The sequence below is a fragment of the Pseudorasbora parva genome, chromosome 9 (genome assembly GCF_024679245.1).
Source record: "Pseudorasbora parva isolate DD20220531a chromosome 9, ASM2467924v1, whole genome shotgun sequence".
In the NCBI taxonomy this organism is placed as follows: domain Eukaryota; kingdom Metazoa; phylum Chordata; class Actinopteri; order Cypriniformes; family Gobionidae; genus Pseudorasbora; species Pseudorasbora parva.
In genome coordinates this window covers 4,650,087-4,663,670 of record NC_090180.1, presented here as the reverse complement: position 1 = coordinate 4,663,670, position 13,584 = coordinate 4,650,087, and the positions used below count along the sequence as shown (strand labels likewise).

The window sequence follows — 13,584 nt, the reverse complement described above, 5'->3', positions numbered from 1 at the left end:
GCCCGTGTACCTGGAAAGGTAAAACATGATTGAATTGTTTGCATGTACCTGACGTCTTTACATTAAAGGAAGTGTATGTAAGATTGTGGCCAAAACTGGTACTGCCAGCTCTTTCAAATGACTGTAGAGCGGTGTATCCCCCTCCCTCTGACTCGAGGTTGCCAGATTGGCTGCAGGATCAGCAGGAACGTTTGTAGATCTGCAGATCTGGCAACCCAGATGCAGGAACACTACTGACTTTGTGATTGGTCGATAGGTGGAGGGCGGAGCTTCAGGCCAAAACACAACATGTCAACATCAACATCAGTTGAGGGCTGCAACAACAACTTTTACATGACAATATCCTGGCCGGACTACTGTTGTCAGTGATATAAGTATTTAAAATGACACGATTTCTTAATGTCTAATGACATATCGGCCATTTCATGATTAATTGAAATACATTTCTTACATACAGTTCCTTTAACTCTAATTGCGGGGAAGGTGTAATGGCGATCGGCTGTGATTTAAAAATTATCCTCTCACACCACAACCACTGTTTGCCTGCGAACTGAACTGGAATGGTCGTTTTATCCAATCGGATACAAGCCCGTGCCTGCATTCTGGGACCATGTTAGCTGTCGTTTTCTTGGTTTATTTTGGTTGTGCTTTTGGAAATACACTCATCACTCATGACTAGGGTTTGGTATCGTTTAGGTTTTTTTCCATTCCGGTGCCAAACGGGTACTTTTAAAATTGTGCCAGTGCCTAAATGGTCCCTGAACCGATACTTAAAAAAAAAAAAAAGAGCTACAAAACGACGGTGGATGACATTAAATAATGGCTTTTAAAATTCTTTAAATTAAACAATTTATTAAAAGTTTAAAGTATACTTAAATATATAAATAGATACAAAACACAATTTACACAATTTAAATTCACAGTAAAAGCTAAAGCCACCTGACCCAACTATAATAGGCTAATTTAACACTAAATAACAGCACTAATACTAGCGATAGTACAGCACTAATAACAGAAAACTAGTCTGTATTCTTGGTCTGCTACAAACCAGCTTCAGTTCAGCATTATTTTGCATTAATATGACCATATTCTCTGGCTTAAAACGCATGGCCTTATTGTTTGACACACAGCAGCTGCAATCATGCTGTATGACAGCTCAGAGCTCAGCTGTATCGGTTTATTTAGTATTTTTCTTTTTTATTCAAAATAATAAGCTATCTGCTATTTTAATTTTAAAATATGTCTAAGTGAATGTGTTGTCATAATGAACATTTAGGTTACTCTATAATGCGAGATCATTTTAGTTTGCACCTTAGAGAATCGGATCTGTCGTAAATTCATCCTCGTCTCATACATGAAATACATGAAAGTGACCTGTGAACTCGGAGAAGAATAGAGTAAACTATATATACTCAGAGAAGAATAAATTAAACTATATAGTAACTTATATAATGTGTGTCTGATATGAATAAAACACAGTCAAATTATAACTGTCAGAAAGGAGTTATTGCCACTTCCATAGACATCAGCGTGTTTTTGCTGCTACTTATGTGCATTTAAATGTCTGAAACCTAAAACATGATGTGGTGAAAACACTGAATCGTTGTGATATGACGAGTGTGTATGGCTTAGCCCCAGCCCAAGCACGAAAGCACGTTTGACGGCACCGAAATCTGTGTTCTGATTCGGTTTGGGTTGTATAGGTACCGGTGCTTTATTGACACCGGGTTTCGGTACCCAACCCTACTCATGACATAATGGGAGTGTTGTGATCCGGTGCGCTCGGACCTCAATTGCTTCTCGACCAATCACGTCATCTCGTCACTCTTTCAGCTCTGTCCTCCGGACCGCCCACCTCCCTGCCGCTGGGATCCCAATCGAGTGCCGGAGGCTGCTCCACTTTGTCTAAGAAGAGAGCGCCTCCTCCGCCTCCGGGACACAAGCGCACCCTCTCAGACCCCCCCAGCCCCGTACTGCAGGGCCCGCAGAGCAAAGGTGCGTCCAGGTGGCAACACCTCAACTTTGTGATTGCAAAATCAATATCTTGTTGCTAACACCTCCGAAAAATTGTCATTTTGCTGTTTTGGTGCTGATAGTGGTGGTGGTGTTGGTGTGAATTCTCAGCCTGACCTCAAATAGCCATTACATAATCAGGGCTCGACATTAAAGGGTTAGTTCACCCAGAAATGAGAATGTGATGTTTATTTGCTTACCCCCAGGGCATCCAACATGTAGGTGTGTTTGTTTCTTCAGTAGAACACAAATTAAGATTTTTAACTTCAACCGTTGCTCGTATAATGCCTGTCAATGGGGTATATTTCTATGAGAGTAGAAAACACACAGACATATGAATCCATATTAAACCCGGCGGCTCGTGACAACACATTGATGAAACGAAACGATCGGTTTGTGTGAGAAACCCAACAGTATTTATATAATTTTTTACCTCAAATACAACACTATGTCCAACAGCTGCGAGCCCACCATCACTTCCGCCAATATGGTGGGGTGATATTCAAATTATACAATATGGTGTACTTGTAATTTGACTTCCTCCAGCAGAAGTAATGGCACACTCGCGTCTGTTTTTTTCTGGACAAGCAAATTTCTGACTCTGAGAAGTGAATGACTGATTAACTTGAAGTGCATGAAAAGGATTAATGTCGAGCCCTGATATTCTGAGTTATTGATTTAGGGCTTTTGTTCTGGAGTATGTGCTAGACCGAGAGCATTCTGGGAGGATGTCTGGCATGTCAAACACTCAAAAATAAATCTAGCGCTTAATGTTACATTTTCTTCAGTATTTTCCCTTTCCTCACCCCACAATGAGAGTTAAAGTGGTTATTCATATTAATTAGCTTATGGCAGCTTTCTTTTCGTTTTGTGATTCTGAGCTTTGCGAAGGTGCAGTGTGTAAATATTAGCGGCATCTAGCAATGAAGTTGTGAATTGTAATAGCCCACTACTCACATGGAAAAGCTACGTGGGCCGACACAGGACAAAAATGTCATGGTCGGAGAGTGACTAGCGCTCTGTAGAGAAGTTTGTCTGTTTAGGGCTACTGTAGAAACAAGATGGCGCAAAATGGCGACTTTAGAAACGGCTCATTCTAAGATAATAATAACATAACGGTTCATTATGTAAAATCTTTATACTCCACTGAAAACATAGTTATGTTTATTATACTGCCTTTCTGTCAATAGCTCCTCATAAATACTACACACTGCACCTTTAATAATATTCATTAATTTTGTTTGTGTCGTGCATTTTTTTAAATTATCCTTTAAAATTGTTTAAAGGTAAAATGTGTAACGTGTCCTATTAGCTTCACATGACAGTAAAATAGTGATTAGAATTAGTTCATAATTACAATTAGATAGTCAAAAATGTCAGTACTTCTGAGGCTAGAGTCACCATTTTAAAGATTTTTTTTTAATGATATTTGATTGCGTTTACACACTTTAATGTAGGGTTCATTTATGTGCCCAAATATGTTTTGCTACGTTCATTTGATGTTAGAAATTGTGTGAATTTAACATTTCTAATCGTGCATTAAGGCTTTTAAAAAAAGTATTGGGACAGCAAAGGATACTGTATTTGTGAAAAGTAATTATTCTTAAACGGGTTTCCCCAAACACTCTTTCATTGGTAGGCTAAACGTATAGATGGCCTTAAACTCATGCCATTGGCTAAGGTAATTGGGCTGGGATGATTTAATAGTGCCACAGTTTTATTTCAAAAATTCTCCCCCAGAGAAATTAACCCACAAATGCATTTTAATAGTTGTCTTGGCATATTAAAAGGTTTCCAAGAATAAAAGATCATCATTTACTCACCCTCATGTCATTCCAAACCCATAAGAGTTTCATTCATCTTTGAAACACAAATGAAGAGATTTGAAATGAAACATTTTTCATTTCGGCACCTCAATTGACAGTTCATGCAAAAAGAGATCATAAAACCATGTGAATTGAGTGATTCAGTCCACATTTTCTGAAGGAGACATACTCGCTTTATAATAAACAGAACTTTCTTTTTAAAATCTTTTCATTTGTTTTGAAGATGAATAAAAGTCTTATGGGTTTGTAATGACATGAGGGTGAGTAAATGATGACAATTAAACATTTTGGGTGAACTAAGAAAAGAAAAATATTTTAACATTTTAACAAAAAAAAGTCATGGTAACATAAATGAAAGTTATTGGAAGATAAAAACAATAGTGCAAGACATGGTCAAAGTACTTAATGAAATACAGGAACTTCAAACTCGCTTTAAACCTCTTCCCTCTTTTTATTTTGAACCTCATAGGAAGTGAGTCTACACCTCCTTCTGCAAATCGGACGTCCCCGGCCAATAAGTTTGAGGGAATTCAGCAGCAGCAGCAAAGGTAACACACTGACATTCAGACACACCTGCAGTTTATAAATGACCTGCGGTTTAATGTTTTCTGATTGCCACTAGTCTAAATCTATTACACTTTGCGTTTTGCAATAGACTTGTATTGCACAAAATAACGTGCATTTTACAGTACGTGTTATAGATCCTTTTAAAGGATTAGGTCACTCAGATCACTTTAAAATGAAAATGTCCTGATTATTTACTCACCCCAATCTCATCCAAGATCTTCATGTCTTTCTTTCTTCAGTGGAAATGAAACACATTTATTTAAACACATTTAAACACATAATAAACTTCAATGGGAACCAACGTTTGAAGGTCCAAATCAATGCAGTTTCAGAGGAAGAGCTTCAGAGGCTCTGACTGATCCTAGACGAGGAACAGTGTCTAATCTAGTATTATGTAATCACGCGGAACGGCCACGCTCGACGCAGGCGATAAAACAATAAAAACACTAACATTACAATAAATACAACACAATAAAAACAGGGGCGGTACTTCTGCCTACGTCGAGCGTGGCCGTTCCGCGTGATTACATAATAGTAGATTAGACACTGTTCCTCGTCTAGGATCAGTCAGAGCCTCTGAAGCTCTTCCTATGAAACTGCATTGATTTGGACCTTCAAACGTTGGTTCCCATTGAAGTTTATTATGTGGAGAAAAATCCTAGAATGTTTTCCTCAAATTTCCATTTCCATTGAAGAAAGAAAGACATGAACATCTTGGATGAGATGGGGGTGGGTAAATAATCAGGACATTTTTATTCTGAAGTGAACTAATCCTTTAAAGGGATAGTTCACCCAAAAATGAAAATGTGATGTGTTGGAGGGCATTCAACATGTAGGTGTGTTTGTTTCTTCAGGAGAACACAAATGAAGATTTTTAACTCCAACCGTTGCTCGTATAATGCATGTTAATGGGGTGTATTTCTATGAAAGTAAAAAACACACAGACATATGAATCCATATTAAACCCTGTGGCTCATGACGACACATTGATGACTTAAGACACGAAACGATCGGTTTCTATGAGAAACCCAACAGTATTTTTTTTTTCCTCATATCAGATGAATCTCATCTAGTATTCCCCAGCTCCATTACTTCCATCGAATAAGGTCCAAATCCTGACGTGATCATAAGGAATCTATCTATCTATCTATCTATCTATCTATCTATCTATCTATCTATCTATCTATCTATCTATCTATCTATCTATCTATCTATCTATCTATCTATCTATCTATCTATCTATATAGATTCCTCATTAGTGGATTGGTTGAATGAGGCATCTACGTAAATATATCTATGATTTTGACCTTATTCGACAGAAGTAATGGCATTTGGAATACTAGATGAGATTCTTCTGATATGAGGTAAAAAAAATAATTCTTAATCTTTTCGTGTCTTAAGACATCAATGTATTATCACGAGCCGCAGGGTTTAATATGAATTCGTATGTCTGTGTGTTTTTTACTCTCATAGAAATACACCCCATTAACATGCATTATACGAGCAACGGCTGGAGTTAAAAATCTTAATTTGTGTTCTCCTGAAGAAACAAACACACCTACATGTTGGATGCACTGGGGTTAAGCAGATAAACATCACATTCTCATTTTTGGGTGAACTACCCTTTAAAGGGTCATGAAACCCCCCTGCTGCAGCTGTGTTTTTTCACACCTTCGATTTGAAAAAGCTTGTTAAAAGGGGAGTGGTCGACTGTGAAAAGGTGGGATGGTATTGTGTGGAAAGAGGGAATGGTTTGCATAAATAGGGGAGTGTCAGTAGGTGCATTAAGATTAGCGATACCAACAGCAGCAGTTACAGCGGATCTGAGACATGTTCTTGGTTCACGTTGGCATTGTTTACCACAGTGAGATTAAATGAGGGATGAGTACAGCGAATGAGAGAGCTATGAGTGGCGTGCAGCAGAGATCGCAAATCATTCAGCTCTTCAAAGTTCAAACCAGCATAATTCAGTGATAAATGAAAATAAATGTTATTCTGCATGACGAAATATTTTGCAAACGTGATAAAACTATATTTGTCCAAATATGCACGCTGTTTGGCAAGATGAACAACGCGCCGACGTGATAAGAGAACGTGAACCACCCAACATGCGATGCGACAGAGATGTGTAATTCTAGATCGGGGTAAAAGCGAAGGTGTTTGAGGCTTCATAGTCTCGACCGCGCATCTGAAGCAGAGCGACGCGCGCTGGGTTGCCGTGACGATCCGCGCTGTCTATCACTCGGCAGCTAAATCTATATGTCCAAATATGCAGCACACTGTTTCACTAAGAGCCCGAACACATGCGGTTTAGTGCATGGCTGTGACGACAAATAAAACGGAGAGGACAGATTGGTTATTTTGCACTCCTGACATAGATAGTCAACGCTTGGAGGTTCGGCGTGCGATTGCTCAAGTTAATTTTACTTTACCGAGCCTTTGTAGCAAAGGCTTCCACAGACGGCGCCGGTTACAGCTCGCTCGGCGCCCTTTACGTTACTTCGTATCAGCACAACGCCTAGCTTTCCTCCGTGACTTTTCCGCACGCTGCTTCCAAAACTTCCCCACCATATCTCTACAATAATGATGGAAGACGAGCCTGACAGAAGTGACTGTCTCATGCATATTAACTAAATTATCTTGTATGCATACTACAGCGCAGGGATTGGACTGAATGAGCTTTATGTCATGAATATATATCGAGAATGGCTCGGAGCGGTCGACGTCAGCATGTGCCCAGCACCCCATACTTGGGCCGAAAAGGCCGTGCCGACGTCAGCATTTGTGACGTTGCTCCGACTAAGCTTTTCAAACCGGAAGACAGAAATCGCTCTGAAAAATGCAAAAATAACTATTTTCACATATGAATACCATTAATGAGTACCCTTAGTGTTTTCAATGATGTGCAGCCTATACATATCTGTTTACATCTCAAAAAAAGTGTTTTGGGGTTTCATGACCCTTTAACTGTAAACCAAAAAATTAGACCATTATCATGAAGGTTTTTTTCTAGTCTGTTATAGAGATATTAATCACAGAACATTTTTGATTTCAGTACTACTTCTATGAACACTAAAGCAGCATTTGGTCCACGAGTTCTTCCCAAACTACCTCAAAAAGGTACATTAAAAATTACATTAAATACAAAGGATTTATTTTTACCTTTACATTGACCTGCCCATGATGTTTTGCTCTTTCAGTGGCACTGCGAAAGATTGACACAATCCACCTTCCCTCAATGGACAAGTCTGGTGCCGATGTGCTGCAGAAAGCCCAGGACACGCCTCCAGCCAGATCTTCAGATACAATAACCAGACCCACTGAGCCGCCACCTAAAATCCCACAACCCCTGGAAGTGCCGCAGAAACCGCACATCTCAGACCTTCCTCCTAAACCGCAACTGTCTGATCTTCCCCCGAAACCACAATTGTCGGATTTGCCGCCGAAACCTCAGCTTTCTGACCTGCCTCCGAAACCACAGCTTAAGGATCTTCCCCCTAAGCCACAGCTCTCTGACCTCCAATCCAAACCTACAGTGTCTTCAGCGGGTGAGACTACACCGAGGCAAACGACCCAGGAGGAAACCAGCCCAAAACTGACAGAGGTGCCGGAGGAGCTCTCTCCCAGACAGGCCAGTGAGGACACTAATGGAGCACCTGCAGGAGCTGTGGAGATGCCCGTCCCCATGCCACGCAAAATAAACACAGTAGTGAGTAAAAGACATTTTAGAGAGTGTTATATATGTACAGTTGGGCTGGGTAAAAAATATAGATCTCTCGATTTTAATTTACAAAACGATATTAATTCTTAAAGGGCAACTCCGGTGAGAAATGAACCTAGGGGTAATTAACAGATGGTTACCGAGTAGATCGTTCTCTGGGATGCGTTTTCATGAAAATCGAATGTAAAGAGTTTTATCTCTAAGAAAAGATTAGCTTATAACGCTTGTCTATGGGGCACAGAGTAGTAAAATTAAATCGCTAGTTAATACCACTAACACGGCTCAAAATAGCCTCACACCAACACGGCAGCATAATGACGGTCCCTACATGCAAACCGAAGCATTGAGAACTTTGTAAGTGTACAAACAGAAGATACTTTATAAAGACAGTACATTATGTGTATACAGACAGCAGCCATCCTGGAAAATAGTCTCAACGAACACTAGATAATTTTTGTAAATCACAAAACACAAAAAACTTCACAGACCGCAGCTTCACAGACCGCAGAAATTCATACATTTATGTAGTAAATACACATTAAATTGGTCAGAAGTGACAGTAAGACATTTATAATGTTACAGAAGATTTCAATTTTATATAAAATGCTGTTCTTTTGAACTTTATACTCATCAAAGAATACTGAAAAAATCATGGTTTCCACAAAAATATTAAGCAGCGCAACTGTTTTTAACATTAATAATAATATAAAAATGTTTCTTTCTTTTTTTTGCACCAAATCAGCATATTTGGTGGATTATGGAAGGATCATGTGACACTGAAGTTATGATGCTGAAATAAATCAAATAAAAAACGGTTATTTTAAATTGTAACATTATTTCACACTTCTGTTTAATTTATTGAAGCCTTAAGCCCCTTTCACACTGCACGTCGGACCTGCAATATTCCCGGAACATGGCCGGGTCGCCTTCTGTGTGAAAGCAGCCACGTCCCGGGATTGATTACCGAATTCGACCCGGGTCGGGGACCTAGTAATATTGCGGTATTCGACCCGGGACGAGCGCTGTGTGAACAAAAGCCGTAACATATGCCGCAACGTGTACGTAGTTATCGTGCGACTCCTAGAGCTTGTTTTTTTTCAATAATACAACCCTGCAGTGCCAGAAGAGCTCGTCGGTGTTTTAAACGCAGAGAGTGTTCGTATACAAAAGAAACTAAAATTAAACAAGCAGAAATGTGCGCAAACTGGACACAAGTCGAGACCACGGAGCTCCTTACTATCCGCGCTGAAGCTGAGATCGCTCGCCATTATACGTCACATCAGGATGTCATGTGTCAACTCGACCCGGGACCGTTAAGCGTTGTGTGTGAAAGCGCACATATTACGGTATTTCGCTGGCTGTGTGAATGGACCAAATCTAGCGGCCCGGGAACAAATGCCGGGTCGCATTATCCGTGTATTTGCCGGAATCACAGTGTGAAAGGGGCTTTAGTTAGACTAAATCTTGCATCCAACAGTAGTGTATATTGAGAAAATATCAACAGGTGTAACACTAAAATAACCGAGGATCTTCTTTTTTGCAGGCAAAGAGCAAATTAAAGCGCGTGAAAACCATCTACGACTGCCAAGCGGATAATGATGATGAGTTGACCTTTGTGGAGGGGGAGGTTATAATTGTTACAGGAGAGGAGGACCAGGAGTGGTGGGTAAGTAAATCTGTGCCGTGTGCTTGCTTACTGGTATTGTTAAAGGGTTAGTTCACCCAAACATGAAATTTATGTCATCAATAACTCGCCCTGTCGTTCCACACCCGTAAGACCTCCGTTCATCTTCACACACAGTTTAAGATATTTTATATTTAGTTTAAAATAGTTTAAAATAGTTTTAAATATAACCGTTTATATTTAAACGGTTATGAATCAGTGTATTGATTCATGATTCGGATCGCCAATGTCACGCGATTTCAGCAGTTTGACACGCGATCCGAATCATGAATCTTTATTTGAGGACTGAAAAAAAACCAGGAAGAGAAGACAAGGCTGAAAAAAGTCGTAGTTTTTGTTATTTTTGGACCAAAATGTATTCAAGAGATTCTAATTAACCCACTGATGTCTCATATGGACTACTCTGATGATGTTTTTATTCCCTTTCTGGACATGGACAGTATAGTGTGCATACTAGGGATGCACCGAAATGAAATTCTTGGCCGAAGCCGAAACCGAATAATAATGAGATGCTTGGCCGAAGGCCGAAGGCCGAATACCGAACGCGGTGTTTCACATTTTTTCAGCCATTTTTTTACCATTACAATAATTAAATAGTAAAAATTAGCTTTTTACTATTTTGTGTTGCTTTTCAGAGAAATAAATCAAATAAAAATACACTCTGTATGTCTAAAACCTCAAATGTGCATTGAATAGTGCAAAAAAGGTGGATGAACCCACACAAAAAAAAAAACTGTCCTAGACATAAGCTTACTTAGCCTACTTCTTCAGGAAAAGTGGCAGGTTCTTCTTTATGAAAAGTAGCTTCTCTGCTTTCTCACATGAAAGTCGGTTCCTCTTCTCATCGATGACATGAGATGCAGCACTAAACAGTGCTTCCACACTGCTGACATGTTTGCTGCATAAAGCGCCCGCCGCCTCTCACTCTACGTGGGTTACTATTTGATCGCGTCATTAAAAACGTCATTGTTCGGCAAAAATTATTCGGCCTTTTTACTTATTCGGCCGAATACCGAAAGTGCTTTTTTTGGCTATTTTCGGCCGAATAATTTCGGTTGCCGAACATTCGGTGCATCCCTAGTGCATACACTTGCATACGGTCTCGGACTAAATATAAAATATCTTAAACTGTGTGTGAAGATGAACAGGTGTGGAACAACATTAGGGTGAGGCATTAAGGACATCAATTTTATTTTTGGGTGAACTAACCCTTTAATGCAGTTTTAGGGCATATTGTCACATTCTGCCTTTTTTCAGATCGGGCACATAGAGGGGCAACCTGAAAGAAAAGGGGTCTTCCCAATGTCCTTTGTGCACATTCTGTCAGACTGACAGTGTATAAGCGGCGGCCGAGAGGCTTTCTAACTAGCACAAGCTCCGCTCTCTCTCTGGCCTCACACTGGACTGTGGGCATTGCCTCTGTACATAGCTGCTGAAACCCAAACGGTCTCCCAACAAACAAAACATGAAGAATCAAACCCATGCTCCCTTAATCCTCAAGGGTGAAATGTGTAAACTATGTGTTGTTCATAAACTGTGTTATCCTGCCTACCAGTATTATCGTAGCCATGGCAGCCCAGCATGCCAAACTGGGTTTGCAGTAGCTATACTTGGAAATCTAGCACTTAACATGTATGCTGTAACTTTGTGTATGTGTACACATATAGAATTATGTAAGTCCATTTTAAGTGTGTCTTTGTACATACATATGCACAGATGTAAGTGTATATTTATGTACGTATGTATAATGTATAATGTACAAGTGTGCAAATGTATGTTAACCCTGCTTGCTTATGGAGCCAGAGTGACTCTAGACATTTTAGTGTACCGTTTAAAAAAAGAAAAAGACAAATGATCATCTCTTGAACTTTTGGATGGCATAAATGATAAGTGAGAATACAATAATATATCAGTGTTTTAATTCCCAGCATAGTGGCATGCTGGTCAGGGATCAAAACCAAAATGTTACGGTTTTAACATCTCATCTGCTATAGATAGGCGATCGAAATTGGCATCCATTCAGTTTGCGTCACTAACACTCACAAAAAAAGACAGAAAACGTTATTCTGAACGCCTCAATTGAAAATTGCTGGTGTAATGTGACCACTTTGTACCCATATTCTGTCCATGCCAGATTGCCAGTATGTTCATATGGTGACTGTAGCCTGAGACGTCACCGCATATAACCAGTAATAATTTAAGAATGAATCGCTGAAAAGCTCATATCGATCAAATATTTCAGTGTCTGTGGTGGTTAGGGCCTTGGTTGCATCTGTGGGAACGCTTCATTCCTTCCCCATTGTTGTTTAATGCCAAATCTGACAAAACTGATGCCTCAGCTCTGGGAAAGTGTCCTTGTCGATTATTGTTTTATTCGATCATACAATAACCTACCTTATTCATCTGGTCTCATGCAAAAAGGCTTCACTCATACATGGATATGACTGGTTGGCTTTGTATAAAAATGGACGTATGTTGAGCAGAACACAATCTTAAAGGTTTCTTACGGTGACTGTGGAATGTGATTTCTTTGGGTTTTTGTTCGTTTAAGTTGAATTAAACTGCAAGGGGACTCGGCAGTGAGTGACTGACTCGATATGACTCAGAATGAACTGACGCTGCCTCTTCTCGTAACCCTATCAGGGAGACCAGCATTCACTCTTGGTTTTTAACTCTTATTGTATTAACGATAGAAGATGTATTAATGAATGCCACCTGTACTATATTTGATGATGATAGTATTTGACATTTCTAGGGCTAAAGTGTTTCAGCATGGAGAGGGATGGACCCTTCAAGTGTAGTTTATTATGGGTTTTGTTCCTCTGTTTTAGGTCATGTTACATTAAATCATTTTAACTAAAGGATAAAAAAACAAGAATTCAGCACAAAGGACATCTCTGCTCAACGAACAAGACAAAACGACTCTGAGATTGTGGTATAAAGTTGCCGACGCACCGCTCCCGGACTGTTTTGCTTTGACGATCCCACTGTTGGACATGTCTATCTGTTTAGATGTTCAATCCAGCACAACTCCAACATGATGGATTCTTGTGTTGATAATATTGTAGCATACTGAAGTCTGGAAGCAGTCAAAAGGACAACTTCACATTTAAGTGAATAAACTGGATTCAGTCCTAATGTGACATTAAGAATGGATTTTGCCACTCTCTCCTGTTTTTGTTTTTTCTGTCTGTTTGCTGCACTGTAAGTTCAGTCAGAAAGAAAATTAAACTTGGCTATCAAGTCTTCAAATCTTAAAATAAAGTCTTTAAGTTGAAACCATGTAGTCTCAATGTTATTTTTTAAATGAAAACTGGGATATAAACACTGCACATTTGAAAAGCCTCTTCTTCTTCTGAACTTTGAGCCGATGGTGTGAGGACCCTATTTCAATTGCACGGTCTATTATTATTCTCCGAAATGAATTGCATTTTTGAGGGTCTAAAAATGATCAAACTCATTTAAACTTTGCACGTACGTCAGAAGAGGTGAAAATGTACGTCTGATATGGGTTCAATAGCATCACCGACAAAATTTCAATTAAGCAGTTTATGCTACATTTCATGTACAAGTATGAAATTCAGTAGACAAATGTAACAGCCAAATACCTACAAAAAAGTCCTTGGGTGCAAAATCTGAAAACCCAACAGGAAGTCAGATATTTTGAATTTTCTCTGCAAAATATTTGTACTTTAACCAACTCCTAGAGATTTAATCAGATCAACATCATATTTGTTAAGTTATGTTAAATCGTGAAGATCTTGAGTTTTCGC

General features: G+C 39.4%; 1 protein-coding gene across 2 annotated transcripts in view; it reads left to right on the top strand.

Annotated features, from left to right (window-relative positions):
- asap1a (ArfGAP with SH3 domain, ankyrin repeat and PH domain 1a) overlaps window positions 1–13,093 on the top strand; it is a 75,377-nt gene extending 62,284 nt beyond the window's left edge. Inside the window, exons 25-30 of one of the 2 annotated variants that reach the window (XM_067453555.1) lie at window positions 1,834–1,995; window positions 4,309–4,387; window positions 7,462–7,526; window positions 7,607–8,115; window positions 9,671–9,793; window positions 11,069–13,093. In XM_067453555.1, coding sequence (XP_067309656.1) covers window positions 1,834–1,995; window positions 4,309–4,387; window positions 7,462–7,526; window positions 7,607–8,115; window positions 9,671–9,793; window positions 11,069–11,143 — 1,013 coding nt within the window. In that variant the 3' untranslated portion in view covers window positions 11,144–13,093. The remainder of the gene's footprint in view (window positions 1–1,833; window positions 1,996–4,308; window positions 4,388–7,461; window positions 7,527–7,606; window positions 8,116–9,670; window positions 9,794–11,068) is intronic. The other variant, XM_067453556.1, reaches the window with a different exon arrangement.
- Window positions 13,094–13,584: the final 491 nt, after the last annotated feature.